Source organism: Ostrea edulis, chromosome 4, assembly GCF_947568905.1.
Source record: "Ostrea edulis chromosome 4, xbOstEdul1.1, whole genome shotgun sequence".
NCBI classification, from domain to species: Eukaryota; Metazoa; Mollusca; class Bivalvia; order Ostreida; family Ostreidae; genus Ostrea; species Ostrea edulis.
In genome coordinates, this window is record NC_079167.1 from 52,168,163 (window position 1) to 52,188,317 (window position 20,155).

At 33.8% G+C, this 20,155-nt stretch overlaps 1 protein-coding gene across 2 annotated transcripts in view; it reads right to left on the minus strand.

Annotated features, from left to right (window-relative positions):
- Positions 1-20,155, minus strand: part of LOC125668207 (prolyl 4-hydroxylase subunit alpha-1-like) — a 35,487-nt gene that overhangs the window by 9,107 nt on the left and 6,225 nt on the right. Inside the window, exons 3-9 of one of the 2 annotated variants that reach the window (XM_048902043.2) lie at positions 19,243-19,404; positions 11,203-11,363; positions 9,612-9,663; positions 8,819-9,030; positions 6,690-6,863; positions 2,160-2,230; positions 672-771 (exon numbers count right to left, since the gene is read on the minus strand). In XM_048902043.2, the coding sequence (XP_048758000.2) occupies positions 672-771; positions 2,160-2,230; positions 6,690-6,863; positions 8,819-9,030; positions 9,612-9,663; positions 11,203-11,363; positions 19,243-19,404 (932 nt within the window). Of the gene's footprint in view, positions 1-671; positions 772-2,159; positions 2,231-6,689; positions 6,864-8,818; positions 9,031-9,611; positions 9,664-11,202; positions 11,364-14,089; positions 14,251-19,242; positions 19,405-20,155 lie in introns of both variants that reach the window. The other variant, XM_048902044.2, reaches the window with a different exon arrangement.

A 20,155-nucleotide genomic window follows, 5' to 3' on the forward strand; every position in this document is an offset into this window, starting at 1 on the left:
TGAAAGAAAAATGTTCTAAACACTGAATCTATTTTTCTTTCTGTGGAAAATGCTTCAACTTTCTAGAATTTCATCCAAGGTAGTTTCTATGGGTGCAAGTATTCTTGTATAATACTATTAAAAGGTTTCAGCCCTATCTATTGCACCCCAAAAGGTGAAAGACCATGAAATTAATAATTTTCCCCCTATCCCAAAAGATGTTCCACATCAATTTTGCAGAAACTTGGTCATGAAGTCTCAAAAGAAAAAAGTTAAAAACTTGATGAGAGACAATGCACAATGGACATTGATGGATGAGCATAGATAACAGCAGGTCACCCAAGTGTCACAGGTATTTAAAATTGATAAATCGCTAGAGTTCTGTCTTTTGGCATGAAAAGGTAACTTGATAAATCGGTAGAGTTCTGTCTTTTGGCATGAAAAGGTAACTTGATAATTCGCTAGAGTTTTGTCTTTTGGCATGAAAAGGTAACTTGATAAATCGCTAGAGTTTTGTCTTTTGGCATGAAAAGGTATATAATATACATGTAATGACACTTATTAGCAGGTTCAAACAATCAGAAAGCTAAGACAAGCTCTCTTCTGATTCAAGTCCCACTGTTATAAAGAAGAAGTGAAACTGAAATAAAACTGAGTTGTCTCAAGATTGATTGCCCTGTAGACAGACTGACCTGTAGCTCTTCTGCGGTTTCCACATTGAGACTGCTGACAGCACCTATTCTCCTATTTACATTTCTTATCACCACATCATCATCATCCTTTAACCATGCACTGAAAATATATCATAGAATCAATGATAAAGTGATAAAAAGGCACCAAATATATCATTTTAATATGAAAATGGAAAATATATTAAAGACCTTATAAATTGTCTAAGAACAACATATATGCAGTTATCTATTAAGAGTTGATAAGAATGTTAATACGTGTACAAATTTCTACAGTTAAGCCTCTGTAAAATTTAATCAAAGAACTTCGTGGTTTACTTACAGACTATAGTAACCCTAACTCTGATCATTATCTTTTAATAATTGCATGAAAAAAAAACTATAATCGGTAGGAGCAGGTAAAACATGTTCAACAAATTATAATCATAAATTTACTATGCTCAATGTCACAAATATATGTATTTCCTAGCATTTTCTTTAAAATGGTCAAAAGTCATCCTTTTAAGCCTTAAGTATGGGCTACATGTGACAACCACAGTCAAATTATGATATGTTCATTATTTTAAAATTATTGGTGTTGTGATTGCATATTTGTAAAAGTATATGAAAATAATTGGATCTATACATGTATGCTGCCCATGATTTCTGCTTTAAAAAATCATTTGAAAATTTGACAATTTTCAGTAGAAACATAAAAGGTCACCAACTTTGAAATTTAATATTTGAAAACAAAAATCAGTTTGGGAGACAGTGAATTTTTATTTCACGGTATTTCAACATGGAAAAACCGAATAGAGTTTAAAATTCAGGGCCTGAAATTACTGTTGTTGCATCTAGTCCTTTCCATGTATTAAGTGAAATATCATGCATGTAGAATGAAATTTCTGTGAATTTATGATAAACAAAAGTACAAACTAAAGAAAATATGAAAGATAATGCTGCCATTCTACCATTGCCAGGGTGTCAAGCCCTTTTGGTCTATAAAATATAGGATTATAGGGATTTTTTATGGAGTTTATAGGGCAAATATAGAAATTTTTACAGCTGATTTATAGGAATAAATAGGATTTTTATTAAAGAATTTGTATAAAAGTTTATTGTTTCTGCATAAAAATCTAGCAAGCATAGTATCTTATTGGAGAAGAAATAATATTAAACTTAAACAAAGACAAAATCCTTTCAGATGTGGACAGTTTTCCATCCAATAGACAGTTCTTATACAATCATTGTAGTTATTCTCTTCATATCAATCTAATTAAATATCAATCTACCATCAGCTCCTGGATTTTGGGTTTTTTTTTCCTTCTTTTTTTTTTTATCATTTTTGAAAATAGATTTTTTGGATATATAGGGAATTATAGGGATTTTAATGACTTATAAGGAAAATATAGGAACCTTCAAGTTTATAGGAAAATATAGGAATAAATAGGGACTTGACACCCTGCATTGCTCATTAATGTAACAAATACAGATTACAAAGACATACTGTACCTTTTACTGACTCGGTATTCTGCCGTTTCTAATTTACCCGTTCTTGAATTATGGACTGTGGCTCTATTTAACTAGATTTGGAAAAAAACAGAGTATGGAAATATGCGATATATACAAAGACAAGAAGTCCATGTGCCTTAACAAAAGTTGCATGTTGTTGGTAAAATGAGATACTATACACAAAAGTTGATCAAATTTAGTCAAGTAGTATTTGATAAGAAGTTGCAAACGTTCAAATGTTAATGCACAAGGGACAAAAATAAGTTGCAAAAGGTCACTGGAGTATCTAAGTGACTTAAAATGGATTACTTTGGTTATAGAACAAAATCCATATTGAAAGTCATCCCATGTGAAAATGCGACATTATAATGACTCGATGTGATAAATTCACATTTCTACCTTTCCTAAATAAATTTATGTTTTTCCAGTATCTATATTGTATGGATACACTCTCAGGTCAAGAGGTCATGGCTACACAATACACTGTACATCAGAGAATTCCTGTGTCTCAGACTAAACCTAAGCTCCATATCAGTCACACATGTAAAATGTAAAATTAAGAAATAAAGTATCTATACCACCCTAATAACAAGAGACCTATGGATCTTAACAGCCTCCTGGGTATCACACACACAAATCTTCCATGTACAAACTGTATATATAGGAAGCAGAATGTGTTAATGGTGCAATGAGTGCATCGTTCAAACCTGGAGAACAGATCCCATGATTGATCATTAGTTTCACCACACATCATTGGTCAATAAGTCACAATATGTTCAAAGTATGAGCTTCTAAACATTTCTCTTTATTACAATGTTGTCACATAGATGAAAATTTAAGTGGAAGGATCTAGAACAGAAGCTGGACAGACGGACATGGTGATTCCTGTACACCATCTAAACCTTGTTTCCTAGGACTCTTCCTGTCAACTTAATTTGATTGCTATATGTTCAGACATAAAGAAGATTCTTAGAAATTCAAATATTTTTTCCCCACTAGATGAGCCCTCTCGTTTGACCCAGAAATTTCAGTTTTAGTAAATAACAACATATAACTATGCAGCGAGTCTGTGCTTTACGTTCAGTTTAGTTGTTTGGTGTTCAGGACTTGAGAAGAACAAGATGTGTTTGTGAAACACTGATGTCCCCATATGGGCTACTCCAAGGTTAAGATCATGAGGTCAAAAATGTTGGTACAAAATGAAAGGTCTTGACACAAGGAATACACATGTGAAATATGAAAAAGTTGTAGCCAAGCCTCTCGTTTTTTCAAAAGTAAGTCAAACACCAAGATCAAGGTCACAGGGTGAAAAAAAATTGTACCAAAAAGATAGTTTTGTCACAAGGAATACACATGTGAAACATGCATGTTTCTACCAAAACCTAGAATATTTGTCCAATACTCCAATATCTAAGCATTAATAATAAAATCCATATATTTTTTTTTAGTTGTTTGTGACATTTTCACATTGGATGACATAGTCATTTTTATAAAAAGACTATAAATATGTATTAAGAAAAAGAATCTGAGCTGCTCCAAATGAAAATGTCCCAGCAGCTATCCATTATTACAGGGGGTGCAAAATTATGACAATCAAATTCTTGGAAAATGTATGCTGTGAGGCATCACTTTTTTTCTTTAGAAAATTTAATGCTTTACCATATCAAACATGTTTATGAATATATATGGGAGACGTAAAAATCAATTCCTTCGGCCCCTAGGCTACAGATTAAGACAAATTCACTTTTGTTCCAAGTCTCACTATTAGAAATGGAACACATAGAGAACAACTGAAGCCGAGATCAAAAATGAGTTTGTCTAAGTTTTTTGGCCACTGGGTCTCATTAGATTTTGAAAATATTTTGCAATATGCAATTTCCAAGCTGCACAGTAATTGTTTCTCTTTACTAAACTCATCCAGGTGGCGAGATGCAAAAAGATATTTGTGTACACATGCAAAGGGTATCAGCTGTTTATTAAAGACTCTTATTTTTTGCTTAAATGAAGCTCACAATCTATTATTATATTTTTACTGATTTTTCCAAAATATATCTTGCTGATTCTGTGACAATCATCATAAAATGACTATATGTTAGAAAGTATTCAACATATAGTAATGAATGGTCTTTGCTTTAATTAACCAATTTTTTCTTTTTGTGGTCATTTCTAATGTTTATCATTGACCAATATGAACAGAAGTCTTAGAAATTGCATATTACCAGCCAGTAGCTCAATCATATAGATTACATGTACATATATAATATATATGTTTATCAAGTACATGTACCTGTTTATACACAGGCTACAGGACTTCAACTCACCTCTTCGATATTCTCACTTTTGTTGCCCATTGCCCAAACACTTCTGATCTTTTTAACTACCACAATTGAGTTGCAGACAAATAGCAAAGGACTTAGTTCACCTAATAGAATACCGTATAGTGGTTTCTTTCTGAGAGTTTTAACTTTGGCGATTTTCTAGCTCATAGGTATACAAATAATTCTAGCCCAATATATTATGGTGAACATGGAGTTCCACAGCAGAAAAATTGATAAGCATTCATCAGAAACAATTGACATAAAAAAAACTGTAGTTTATTGACCTCCCAAGCTGAAGAGTGCTACATGTACCATTGACATAGCAACAACTGCTATTCAGAGTGATTTTTCATGTGAAAATACAAATTTTTATTGCAGATACATCTGGGTACAAATTTAGCTATTAAAAAATTGGCAGCATGATATACCAAACTGCTAAAATAAGCCAAAATTATCATCCCACGGAAAATACCAGCTCTACTGTAGTTTGTCCCCAATTCTGATGTTAATAGATACAATTAAACCTCATTATCTCGAACTCAATGGGACTGAGAAAAAACTTCAAGATATCCAAGGATATCGAGGGTAAAATTCTTGAAGAATATGTGGTTGGGACCTCCGAATCACTTTGACATATCCATGGTATTCGAGATATCAGTGTTCGAGATACTAAAGTTCAACTGTACAGTATATAAATATTATTTAGATTGGTTATAGAAAAATCTATTATAACTCTAACAACAAATCTTGGATTTACATGCACAATGTCACAAACTTGTTGATTTCCCATCATTTTCTTTAAACAGGGTAAAATCACAATGAAATTGAGATATGTAAATTTTGATGTGAGAAAATACCTTTGGTTCAGTGTAGCATATAACTGCCTTGAAAATTGGTGGTTTAGAAATAATCTATGTGATGCCATATTTCAAAATAAAAATCTATATTGGGAACAAGAATTTTTATTTTTTGTTTCTGACAACATGGAAATTAATGAATTTTAAAATACTTGATGAATGTTTAAATTTTTGGGCCAGAAATGGCTGTTGTGGTATCTAGTCTAATAGTTTTTATTTCAATATATCAAACCAAAGGTACATGCATTTTTGAAAAGCAAAACGTCATGAGATTTTCATGGAATTTTAAGGAGAATACCATTGACCCTAGCAGAATCAAATTTTGATACAGGATATCCCAAAGGAGAAACCGTTTTCTCTTTCTCTTTCAAAATTTGAAAAGAATACAAAATTTTCAAGGGTTTTAGGTTTGGATTAAACAAAGACTTCTTACAATAAACTCAATTCTAAACAAGATTCATTAAGTAGACAGCAATATATACTCCAGTGGTAAGGAAACTGATATTATAAAAAAAAATATTTATCACGATTTGTTGAACAATTTTGAAACCTATTACATTCAGTTACAAGTAACTCTTTCGAAAAATTTTATACTAGCATCTGTAAATACAACTCATTTAAAGACAAAAGGTCTATGGGCCTTAATGGCCACCTGAGTCTCACCTTTTTGAAAAATGTTAAGTAGAGGTGTTGCATTTTTAGAGTGCAATAAATCCATCTATGACCTTGACTTGGTTAATTGACATGTTAAAAGGTCACAATACACACTATAAGGTCATTAGCAGAGTTTGTGCCAAATATGAGTTTCCACTATCTGTCAATAGCATAATTATGACCTAGAACAAACAGTTCTACCATTTTAAAGATGACCTTGACTTTTGTCACCTAAATTGAATTAAAGTCAATACAAACTATCTACTTATTAGCAATTTTTGGAGTGCTAAACATGAACTACTATCCCTCCGTTACAAAGTTGTAAACAGGAGAATATTCTTAATTTTAGTGACTTTGGCCAAATGACCTTGGCCTGGGTTTCAGACACATGTAGCCTAAAGCAACCTTCCTGGAAAGTATAGAATGTTATCACCACATTACAAAGTTGTCACTTGTACAAATATTTCATGATTAATTTCTTCTCTTTTACTTTACCGGTGACCTTGACCTTGGTCAAATAATCTTGTTCATGGGTCATTACCCATCAACCTTTTGCACTAAGTATGAGTTTTTAAATCTCTCCATTACATATATATGACAAGACAAAAGGGAAAGCAGATGGACAAAGAAATACATGCCCCTCCCCCTTGTTTTTATTGTGAGCTTAAATCAGTAGTTATCAAAAATTATATTGAACTTACTTTTGGTGTAGCTAGTCTTTTGATGGTCTCAATTTCATGATCTGCAACCACATTATGGTAAACAACGATCCAGGGATCCAGGTACACCTCCTCTTCCTTGGCAGGCTGTAAAAGCAGCAGGGGGTTGTTCTTGTTCACATAGCGACACTTCAATTTGTGCTTCAGTTTGTAATCCTAAAAGAAAATTTGTGCGTTTTAATGTACGACATCACATAGTACGTACCACAAACATATCACAGCTTCGACTTGTCTGCTTTCAATAAGGTATGTTTCACTTGCATATCATGACTCACAACAGACTGACAAATGAATGGATGTCTGGTCCATTAATTAAAAGCAACATAGAAACCATTCCTGATGTATATAATAAGGAATATTCAAAGTGGATTAGCATAGTTATAATTGCACTTTCTTTAAAACAAGAAATATTTAAGAAAAATATATCTCCCCCCCCCCCCCCCCCCCCCCCCCGTGGCAATAATGAACAAGATCGATAATGGCCAATTCCGAAGATGGCCAAGGTCACAAGGGCAAATATCTTGGTACCAGTAGAAAGATCTTGTCAAAAGTGCTATGTACAATATGAAAGCTCTAATATTTACCATTTAGAAGTTATGACCAATGTAAAAAAAAATAAAAGTAGGTCAAATGTCAAGGTCAAAAGGTTCAATACCAACGGAAAGGTCTTGTAACAAGGAATACTCATGTTAAATATCAAAGCTCTATCACTTACTGTTCAAAAGTTATTAGTAAGGTTAAAGTTTTAAAAAAATAGGTCAAACTCCAAGGTCAACATCACGGGTCAAAAATGTTGGTACCCACGGAAAGGTCTGGTCACAAGGAATACTCATGTGAAATATCAAAGCTCTATCACTTATTGTTCAAAAGTTATTAGCAAGGTTAAAGTTTTCAAAAAGTAGGTCAAACTCCAAGGTCAAGGTGTCAAAAATGTTGGTACCCACGGAAAGGTCTGGTCACAAGGAATACTCATGTGAAATATCAAAGCTCTATCACTTATTGTTCAAAAGTTATTAGCAAGGTTAAAGTTTTCAAAAAGTAGGTCAAACTCCAAGGTCACGGGGTCAAAAATGTTGGTACCCACGGAAAGGTCTGGTCACAAGGAATACTCATGTGAAATATCAAAGCTCTATCACTTACTGTTCAAAAAGTTATTAGCAAGGTTAAAGTTTCAGACAGAATGACAGAATGACAGACAGGACAAAAACAATATGCCCCCCGATCTTCAATCTCGGGGGCATAAAAAGATCAACTTTACATTTAAAATGTCTCTAGTGACAGTGAAATATATGGATCATCTACCAGTGAGAGGCAACTGAGCAGACATTTCCAAATAACCATTTCATTTGCATCATGACCTTGTGCCTTGAAAACCATTGAGGGCCACTCTTTAGTGGGCATCGGTGCACAAAGCTTGATATCTGTCAAGCAAACATTTCTCAAGATACTGAGCGGACAATATCTCATGTCCTGAGGAGTTTAACCTTGTGACCTCAAAATCAATACAGGTTATCTACACCATATGACGTACACAATTTGATGTCTGTCAACAAAAGGGTTCTCATGATATTGAACAAACCATATTTTATGTCCAGAGTAGTTTCATTGACCTTGTGATCTCAACCAATAGGGTTCATCTTCTCCTTAGGTACAGCCAGTGTACCAGGTTTGATGTCTATAAAGCAAAGGGTTCTCAAGATATTGAGAAAAACAATATCTTACTGTGTCCCATTTGACCCTTGACCTTGTGATCTACTTTTAGGGACAAACACTGTACCAAGTTTAGTAACTGTCAAGCAATGGATTCTTTAAATATTGAGCAGAAAAGACTTTGTCTACAGACAAACAGACTGACCCTTGACCATATGACCCAAAAATCAATAAGGGTCATCTGCTCTCTAGGAGCAACCACTGTACCAAATCTTGTAAATGTCAAGCAAAGGGTTTTTTGGATATCGAGCAGACAAGACTTGATCCACAGACCGACCAACAGGTGCAAAACAATATGCCCCCTCTTCGCCTATTGGTATTTGAAATGTTCAAATGCTAATGTACAATGATGGCCAAAACCAGATTGCAAATTGGTTAAAAATACATGTATCCGACATTACATGGGTCTTCTCTCCTCTACACAGACTCTCGTATGTTTGGAATTCCTCAGATTTCCGATATTCATCAAGAGGTCGTGTATTGTATTCATTAGGTTGATCTTCTATTTCTTCTGCCTCTCCGTCTTCGCCGCGCCTGCGTTCCTTTCTCCGCTGGTCCTCCAATAGTTTTACATAATAATTGCGGTTGTTCTGTGCCCTTGTATGGTGTGGCACTGCAAAAAAGGTTAAAATAAATTGTGCGATTCAACTTTCATTAGTGTGGCTTGCTGCAGAACTGTAGCTCTGAGAAAATATTGGGACACATCCGACAGCTACAGATCCACCCCTTATAAAAACCTTCGATTTATGATGCACCAAAAAAAAATGTGCACCATTTTTCTAAGTCCAAGGGACACAACTCAGTCAAAAGTCATTCAACCATAACTTGACCTAGATATTATCATAATGTATTTATATATATGCATATTATATACCAAATTTCAGTTGAACGTGTGCTCTGTAGCAGAGATTACTAAATATCATTCTGATGGCAAGCGTCACAAAAGAGCCCAGGCTTTGTGGCATTATCTAACAGAGACTCAAACTTGATCTTGATATAACTTCATGTAAAAATCTTCTATTCAATAGATGCAACGATAGCCAAAAGAAAATCCAGAAGTTTAAGGTCCATAACTCTTTTAAAAAATAGGTCAGTAAAGCCTCAATAGACGGACAAACAGACAGACTGATAAGAAATAAACTTTGATTTAAACAAGCTTTAATCTATAGCTTTCAATTCAATGTAGATACTTACACAGTGCCAGAAGTTCATTGGTCAGCACTAGGGCTCTTTCTATATTTCCTTGCTAAAAAAAAAAAAGAGCAACTTAAAGATTAACTTCTAAAAGGAGAAATCCATTCCATGACAAAATGTGTTTGTGACGTTGCATATTGATTTTGTATTATGTACTATTTAAATCAATGAAATACTGATATTCTTAAAACAGTTTTAACACCAAAATTCAATCACAAAACCAGACAAGATGTCCATGGGCCAACAAATAAGAGTTGCAAGTTGTTGGTGAAATTAGTGCATCTCTCAACTTTTAATTTGTGTTCACCATTTAATACACTTTCATATCATCCATCAAGAAGCTGAAGCCCACAAAAATGTTTCTACTTTTGACCTTGGTTTGGGTAATAACAAACTCTTAGGTCAGTAAGGAATTTTTGCCTCAAGTAAAAGCTTTTAATTTGTGCCACAAATAGTTACTTTCAACTTTTTTCTACGTTAATGTTTTTTGAGACAATTTTCAAAGAGATTTCCTACATATTTGGCACAATGATACAAACAAAACTGAATGTACACCTTATGAGGATACTTTTATATCAATTGAGCAATTATACTGTACATTCATATGTACAAAGAACCTTCTTGTGGGCCAATCCTGGCTTTGCAACTTCTGATTTGAACAAACATCCCACTCTAATTTTACTTTTGTTAAGGGGACATGATTCTCCATTCTAACAAACTTCAATTTCCATCATACAAGGACACTTTGTGTCGGGTGAATATGGCCCTGTGATTCCTGATAGGAAGTTGAAAATGTGAAAAGTTGACATCTTTATCAGTCCATTATTTAGAACCTCAGTAACTAATGTTGATCGTAATACAATCATCTATGATGTGTTACATCACTTGTATATATTACCCTAGTAAGCATAAGATATCTTGGTAGGGGCATGATATTCTCTGTAACTATGAAAAGCATAGAGTAACAAAATAATTATTTCCTGTTGTCCGCAAATAACCATGGTCATGCATTGAACAAACACAAACCCCTGATCGTCAATGCATGTCTAACCTAGTCATTTTTACACAGTCCTTTTTCTTTTTTAAGATCATTTTAAATTTTGATCCTCTAATGTGAGGAAATCCCTAATAACAGTATTGTTTAGACACTCAATTTAAGAATCCCCAGTCGACTTAAAAGAGAGCTAAAAAATGAAAAAGACAGAGAGAGACAAAAAAGAGATGTTCCCAGTGTCAAGAAGGAATTTAGATTCCCAATTACATGTAGTTAGACTCCGAGCAACTTAAAACCATCCATACAACAAATTCCTTACTCTTCCTATAGTCGAGTATATACTCACCTAAACCTAATACATTGTCACCATAGTTATCATAAACACCTAAAGAATACAGCAGTATAAAACCTCCAATAACCTTCTTAACCAAGATCTGTGTAAAACCTGCAATAACCTTCTTATCCAAGATCTGTGTAAAACCTTGATCTTCAAGCTCAGATTTTATTTTCAATGAAATCTCTTGACCTTGGGGACTCTTCACAAATTCTGACAATTATGTAATTATTTCATAAATAATCCCCACTCTTAAATCATACCATCATAGAGGCATAAGACAAATAGTCAAGAACTAAGGTCCTTGGTACTGTTTTATTTTTCTCATCTTCCTCTCTTTCCAAAGACGTCTGCATCCACATGGCAGTATGGTAAAAGTCTTCATCCTGGTAGGCCAGTCGCCCAATCTCAAAGCAATCATTGGCTGCAAGAAGAGTGATCTGTGGCCATTTTCTGTTTGATGAGTTATTCCCCATGCTTGGCTGATCACATGCTGTTATGGCAGTAATTAATGCATGCCATGCAGCTCTTATATTAGTAGGGAGTTCACAGCTGAATGCATTTGCTGTACAGTTAGAAATAAAAGCATCAATTCAATGCACCTTTTGTGCATGATTGTTATTCTTATTCAGTTTTCAGAGAAAGAAAGGGATGAAAAATTCTAATATTACAGGTTTTAGAGCTCAGATTCTCAAGACACAACACTGAAACTCAACTAGGAACCATGCATAACATGCCTAGCTCACCCTGCCTGTATGGAACAGCTAGCAGATTGTAATTCAATACCCCTCCCATTCCCACCCATCCCTCCCCCCATTTAATCACATTAAACACAATATGGTGCTGTGAAATAAACTTTGTTTCATATTTTTTATTTCCATCTAAATAAACAATTAAAGGTCAGGATTTACAAAGCAGGGACCTCTGTTGAAGTCCAGAACTGCTGAACAACAATGGTTAGTCCCTAAACCTGATTCCAAAAGTATTCACTCCTTTTTCCTCTGGTGTTGGGTTTTGTTTACCAAGCAACAAGTACATGGGCTCAAACAAGAGTACCAGAAACTGTACAATATATGTCTGTCACTGGAAATGACAGTTACTGGAAATGGTCACAAGGTTATGTAGGGTGTCTTTCCTAAGCCATGAGAAGTAGAACTTTAATTAAGGTAGTACTCTACATCGTCATAATGGCTGACTTCCTTTAAAAACATGGATGACAAAATCGATATCAGCAATATTTGACTTTTCCTTTTCCATTTAAATACCTAGCCGAGTAGCTCAATAGGTTAGAATACTGACTGCTGAACTGTACGTCGCAGGTTCGAGTCCAGCGGGGGTTTTAAATTTTTTTTCAGATTACCTTCTACTAAAACTGTATTTTTTGACAAAATAAAGTAAATTTGAAAATTTTCAAATTCAAAATATTTTTGTACATATCCTACACTTTTCATCTACATCAAATTTCTCTGGTGTAGCATACCTCCTTAAGGTAGTATCAGCCATTATCAAGCTGTGACATGCTTTCTTTTGCACAGTATTAATAAAAGGTCCTAGCTTAAAACTCTGACAGGAGGCAAATAGATAAACCATCAGCTCTGTGTGGAAAATATTTCCCCAAACTTGCCGGAGTTCAACAATTACCATCAAAGAAAATTAGAAAATTACCGGGAATCAAATTCTTACAATACACACATCTTCAAGTTGTTTACAAAGGTCTTGGTTTGAAAAGTATGAGGAAAGGACAAACCACGTTCTCACTTTGTAATATTTCTTAAAAACGGATGATTCGTTCAACAACCTGTAATTTTCTCAAAAATTGAAGAAAACCATTGCCATATGCATATCTTCAATATACCCATACAAACACTCGATAGAACAAGAAGGTCCTCACTTGAAAAACTAGGAATTTGATGGACAAATCATGTACCCTCCATATAACAAAAGGGCAAAACTGCTGCAAGAGGTTGAAATATATCAAAATTGCAGCATGATCTAGAGTGACCCACAAAGAAGCTACACATTAAAGGGGCATGGATATGATTTGAGCTGAAAATCCTAAAATTAACAAAAGTATTTCTAATGGTCAACCAAAATTTGAATATCAGTGGTTGAGTTACAAGTGAGATACAGCACTCACAATTCTTTGTTATGGGTTTGTGCCATGTTTTTGTTTACATATAGATTACTTATAGAAAATAGCATGTTTAAAACAAAAGGAGATGTGACAAACACTTGAAACTATTTAATTGTGTTCAAAACTAACTTGTAAATTGAAAAAATCTGCTTAAAACAAAAAACTTTTTATAGTAAATTTAACCAAAGTAAGGAAGGACTATGTGTGGAACTGTTACTACTGTAACCAGAACTTAAATCCACAGTAACACAATGCACTTTTTAAAAACTCTCAATATTTATAACCACAGTGAAACGAGTTTGGAAAACGTGATGCTGCCAAAACCAAGTCTGTTAGAATCAAAATCTAAACTGATTTGTAATTAATCATCATTATACAACTGCATACATCAGCGTAATAGAACAGGTCTGGGATTTTATGTCCTGTTATGTCATTTCTAAACTACAGCAATCAGTACTTACTTTATAGAGGGAATAGGTCAGAAAATCGAGTAATTACTTTATAGAGAGAATAGATCAGATAATCCAGTACTTACTTTATAGAGAGAATAGGTCAGATAATCTAGTACTTACTTTATAGAGAGAATAGGTCAGATAATCTAGTACTTACTTTATAGAGAGAATAGGTCAGATAATCTAGTACTTACTTTATAGAGAGAATAGGTCAGATAATCTAGTACTTACTTTATAGAGAGAATAGATCAGATAATCTAGTACTTACTTTATAGAGAGAATAGGTCAGATAATCTAGTACTTACTTTATAGAGAGAATAGGTCAGATAATCCAGTACTTACTTTATAGAGAGAATAGATCAGATAATCCAGTACTTACTTTATAGAGAGAATAGATCAGATAATCCAGTACTTACTTTATAGAGAGAATAGGTCAGATAATCTAGTACTTACTTTATAGAGAGAATAGATCAGATAATCCAGTACTTACTTTATAGAGAGAATAGATCAGATAATCCAGTACTTACTTTATAGAGAGAATAGATCAGATAATCCAGTACTTACTTTATAGAGAGAATAGGACAGATAATCCAAAATATCAACTTTCTCGGCTGTACGATTTTTTTCTATCGTCACCAAGGTCAGGGCCTTTTCCATCCACATTGTTGTGTGATAAAAATCTTCTTCATTATATGTCATCTTTCCAATTTCCAAACAATCCGATGCTGAAATGATATTAGTAACATGCTGCATGCTAAATACCACACAGATTTGTTACAATATGATCTAATCACAAACACTGTTTATAACTGATTAGTCTTGGTGGAAACTATTTTGTGAATAGCACACGCTGATTATGACCCCATTTTAAGTCTTAAAACAGTAATTTCAAAATTTCACCATAACCACCCCCCCCCCCTCCCCTAACCATTCCTTTATTAACAATAACTGTTTAAAAGATATTTGCAAAAGAAAAACAATGTACAATTCAATTTAAACAAGAGGCCCATGGGCCACAATACTTATCTGAGTCACCTTGGCCCATATCTAAAGATTTTCCCTACACATATTCACATGTAAAACTTTTATCCCTATTGTGGCCCCAACCTACCCCTTGGGGGGCATAATTTTTACAAACTTAAATCTGCATTATATCAGGAAGCTTCCATGTAAATGTAAACTTTTCTGGCTCAGTGGTTCTTGAGAAAAAGATTTTTAAAGATTTTCCCTATAATTTCCCATGTAAATCTTTGATCCCCTATTGTGGCCCTGCCCTACCCCGGGGGCCATGGTTTTAACAAACTTGAATCTGCACTGTCAGGAAGCTTTCATGTAAATATAAACTTTTCTGGTCCAGTGGTTCTCAAGAAAATTTTAAAAGATTTTCCATATATATTTGCATGTATATCTTTTATCCCCTATTGTGGCCCAATCCTACCCCCGGGGAACCATGATTTTAACAAACTTGAATCTGCACTATGTCAAGAAGCTCTCATATGAATTTCTGCTATTCTGGCCTAGTGGTTCTTAAGAAGAAGATTTTTAAATGACCCCACCCTATTTTTGCGATTCTTTGAAGTAGGCATGACCCTTCATTTGAACAAACTTGAATTCCCTTTACCCAAGGATGCTGTGTGCCAAGTTTGGTTGAAATTAGGCCAGCAGTTATGGAGAAGAAGATGAAAATGTGAAAAGTTTACTACAACAATGAACAACGGACAAATTTCGATTTGAAAAGCTCACTTGAGCCTTTGGTTCAGGTGAGCTAAAAATGAGGAAGAGAACAGAATAGCAGTTTATCTTTTTTCAATAGTAATCCTTCAGAGTTTTTTTTTTCTTTTTTATTGTAGGAGAGCAATTAAGACAGTTATTAATATTATAGTCCCACTTTCAGTATATGAAAAAATTATCCCCCCCCCCCCAAAAAAAAACACAAACCAAAACAACAAAAAACACCTAACTATTACATGTACGTCTTCATCTTCCACTTCATTTTAAAGAGACACTGCAACTCATTTTCCACATCTTCTTCGTATTATTTTTAAAACATATCAATGCTGAAAATGTTGAACAAATTTGCTCTCAACTGCATGCACTTTGAGGATCATCCAGAATTCAAAGGTTTCCTAATGCTGACTCTGACTTCTAAATGTATATTTATATCATGTGATTTTAAATGACAGATAAGGTTTTTTTCTTTTTAAAGAAAAATTTATTTACATACCCCTTAGGGAGGTTCTGTGTGAATTCTCCCTTTTTCAATTATGGGATTGTTCTGTTTCTTACAATTAAGTAATTATCAATCATTATTCTACCCTTCCTTGACCAGTGTTCTTAAACCAAACATGTGTTGAGAATTAGCACTAACTAACTAATCAAGCAGAAGCTTCACTAATCCCACATGTGTTTCATCTAGCTCCTTTATCCAACGGTCATATGGATACCCCGGGTAAATTTTATTTCATGTCTGATTTTTATCTTGCTCTATTTTTACCCCCTGGCCTTCTCTTCCAGAAACTGTCACAATTCTGTGTCTCGCTGGACACCATGCATGCTGCAATGTTTACATTCAGTGCACATTCGTCTGAATACCAAAAGAAAGAAACCTTTTTTTTTGATGCGCCATCAAAAAGTATGAATTTTTATGATAAAATGAGAATTTTCAACTATAGAAATGATTCATTTTTGCAATGTTCTTACTTTGCCACAAAATTTGAGAAAGTTGTGGTAACATTGCCCTTTCATGATTTTTGTACAAAATGAACTGTAGTGTCTCTTAAACATTTTCCTCTTATTAAACTCTTACTCACTGTTGTTTTTATGATTTTATTCAAAGACAAAGATATATTACTCCTAATATTGAACAAAAGAGACAGTCTTACTTTAATAGAATGAAATATTTAATACACTTGAAGGAAGAGGCTGAATCTACAAGTAAGCACTCATTCAACATAAAGACCCGATTGTCCGATTAGATGTTAACTGTTCTCTAACATGCTAAGCATTTAAACTTCTAATTCTATAAGCTAACACAAATATTGTATTCAGTGGACTTCTTTAGGGAACATGTCATGCAGAACACAAAAATCATCTGAACATATCAAGGTGGCATTTCAAAACAATGATATTTTTCGGTTGTAAATAATCACATGCAACTTTAAAGATTGCTTTTCAAATGAGGCAAACTGTTAGGCAGAACATTAAACTAGAGCTGTCCTAACGGGACTAATAACCTTACAGGGAACACCCAAAACTGGGTAATTTGATAAACTGGAAAATTGATAGGGATCCTCTATATCACACATGATTCTGTGCGTTGGTAAATCAAGTTGAAAATAAGGCAAGGAAACTGCTTTCCAATCTAAGAGTCCAGTACACTTGGCGTTTGAACCCCAAAATTGATAGGGATCATCCTCATCCTATCATGAGTCTATACTTTAATATGGTGACTCCAGATGTGAAGAAAAATCACACGAAGCCCAGAATCAGTTTGACCTTTGACTCCAAAACCACTTATGATGATCCTTGCCTCATGTGCTCACTATTGATGTTAAAATCAACAAAAAATGAAATGGTAGCTTTTAAACCATCTATAGGTTTATTCCATCTTTATTTGACCTTTGGACCCATTTATATACTATCAGTAAGATATTTGTCTCCAAGTTTCATTATTACTATACTCTAGGTAAAAAGGAAATCCAGTTATGACTCCAAAACTCTGGTCTTTCATCAGTGCCTTGTTGACCTGACCTTTTGACCCCACAATCACTAGGGATGTTCCTAATGTTCCCATGGACTCATTTGCGAAAGTTAAATCAATCAAATACAATGTTATACCTTTTAAAACTGCTTAACAGGACAGACAGACGAACAAGAGGTGATTCCTAAAAGCATATTCATCAAGTGATAGGAATGAATTGAAATGCAATCATATAACATAACTTGGTGCAGATTACCCTTTTCATTCATTCCTTCATAGTTTTTAATTGTATTCTGCACCACATTAGGTTATAAACAATAACACATAGCTATCAAATTTATAATTCCATAAGTAAAGCTTGTCATACAAAACCTGAAACTTACACCAAAAGCCCTACCTGTAATTTTGACACAAAAAATTCCCTGACGATTTCCAAAGCCTCACATTTCTTTAAAAAGGTAAATTTTCAGAGGAAATCTTCATTCGGTGTCCTAGGTTTAATTTGCTAGACTTTGAGGAAATCATCATTGAATGTCCCAGGTTTATTGAATGTCCTAGGTTTACTTTGTAAGATTTACAGGAAATCTGCATTGTATGTCCCAGGTTTACTTTGTAAGATTTACAGGAAATCTGCATTGTATGTCCCAGGTTTACTTTGTAAGATTTACATGATTTACAGGAAAGCTTCATTGAATGTCCCAGGTTTACTTTGTAAGATTTACAGGAAAGCCTCATTGAATGTCTCAAGTTTACTTATTTTCAGTGTATGTTTCAAGCTTTACTTTTACTTTTGACTTCATCCAATCAAAAAATGGCTTTGGAGCATTAACAGTATATCATTTACTTTATTCAATAAAAATACGAAGGTCATTAAAACAATATGTAGACTTTTGTCATAGCTATGTTTTTTAATGTCATATAATAACCAAATTCAGTAGACAAATTTTAACAATAAATCAGAATAATTTGATTTTTTAAAGAATTATACATATCATGATAAATTTCAAATTATATAAAATTTAATGCTGTAAAAATTATGTCATGAAGCATATAAAAATTTGGTAATTTACAAACAAAACACTATATAATGTTTGTCATGTCTCACTAAACTGGTGCTAAAAAAATAGAATTAAATGTTGAAATTGAGTGTATTTCACTTGCCAAACTGTGACAAAATGTATTGCTTCGTTGAGCAGAAATCAATTGCAGAAGACAGATATTGCTCATCAAATAAAACAAAAAACAATGCAACGTGAAGGACGTCACGGAGCAGGGATTAGAAGTACAGTTTTGTGTTGCACACAGGTAAACTCTAAAATGAGGAAGGCAATTTATCAAAGGTGAGTTGTGCATTTGTGCATAAATGGTACAGCTAGTTTAAGAATTTAAAAAGAGACTCTGAATCGGATGAATGAACGCCTGAGAGGAAATGGATTATCAGTAAAAATCTGTTCAAAAGAGTTAATAAAGTCATGGAAATTGATGAGCAGTTCACTATTGCGGAACTTGTTATGGCAGAGTTTCACAGAAAAAAGACACTGAAAATACTGACAAACTAAGCTACTTGAATATTTGTTAGCAAACAAAGTGTTGAGCGGTATAGAAACATTTCTAATGGGTGGAGAATGCCCAAAAGGCTGTGTTTGAAATGTAAAGGGGAAGAATTTTGAGAATCTGTCATGATGCTATGTTTTTTTATGTTACTATGTTGTCAAGAGTGCTCAGTGGTAATAAAACATGTTGATTGTGAATTAAAGTTACACAAGTTTTATTTAATCAAATTGAATGAAACTGCACATATCAATAAAATAAATGTTTTTACAAATAAAAATGTGTTGATTTTGAATTTCTGAAAAATAATATGACAAAGAGCGACATAGTCTACATATTTTTTTAATGACCTTCGTAAAATAAATTAAATATATCATTTTGATTTTGTTCAAATTTAAAATGGAATCCTACCACCCACACACATGTATTCACTTTGGAATTATGACCTGTTGACCTTTAAACTCACCTGACATTGACCTGGATACCATGGACCTGATATGACCTTGGGCCAGGTGATTGGTGTCCAGCTGATACGTGTCTTGCAAGCGTAACAATGCCGTCACTGCCCCCTTCAGATCCTCGTAGGTGGGCAGGTAACCTTTCAGTTCCTCTATTCTTTTGTGAACCTCTGTAGAATGGAAATCAGCTCACTCATCACAATTTTACAATGTAATACGTGATAAACTGTAAACAATTTATGAACGATATATACAGTATGTGTACTTTATATAAGCATATAATTATAGGTCTGGAACAATTTGGTGCAATCATGAATTAGAGCTCTAAATGTCCCTCAATATATCATTTATGATATCTTATTATCAGCAATAATGTTTAGTTTCACGCTGGTATTAATGTTGTATGGTGAATAAGAGCACATTCCATATGATATCTGACTGCACAGCACTCCTGATTTTCAAACATGATCATATTTACATTCTGTTTACATGTAAGGATTTGAAAGTGTCCCTGAATATTCAGATTTCAAGAAATTTCTGTACCCAACAGCTGAGTGCAACAGCTATCGAACAGCCTTAGCTGCTTTGTTCCAATGTGATTGGCTAGTTTGGCATTGCGATGTCACACATTTATGATTACTTTAAGAAATTTTAAGTTTTACTGAATAAAAATAAGAGAAATACTAGTAGATGTCCTTATGGTCAAAATCATTAATGTTCAATTCTGATTCTAGTCATAAGTGGCTTTTGTTCCAAGTATGAATCACAAATATCATTAAAATATCAAGGCATGGTCTGAACAAATATTTCTTTTTTCAGTTCAAACCATGATTATTTTATTTGTATAAACTGTCAAAAGACAAGTATATCATCAAATAATATTCAGAAAAGGATTTGGAAACACGTTAACACAACTTATTT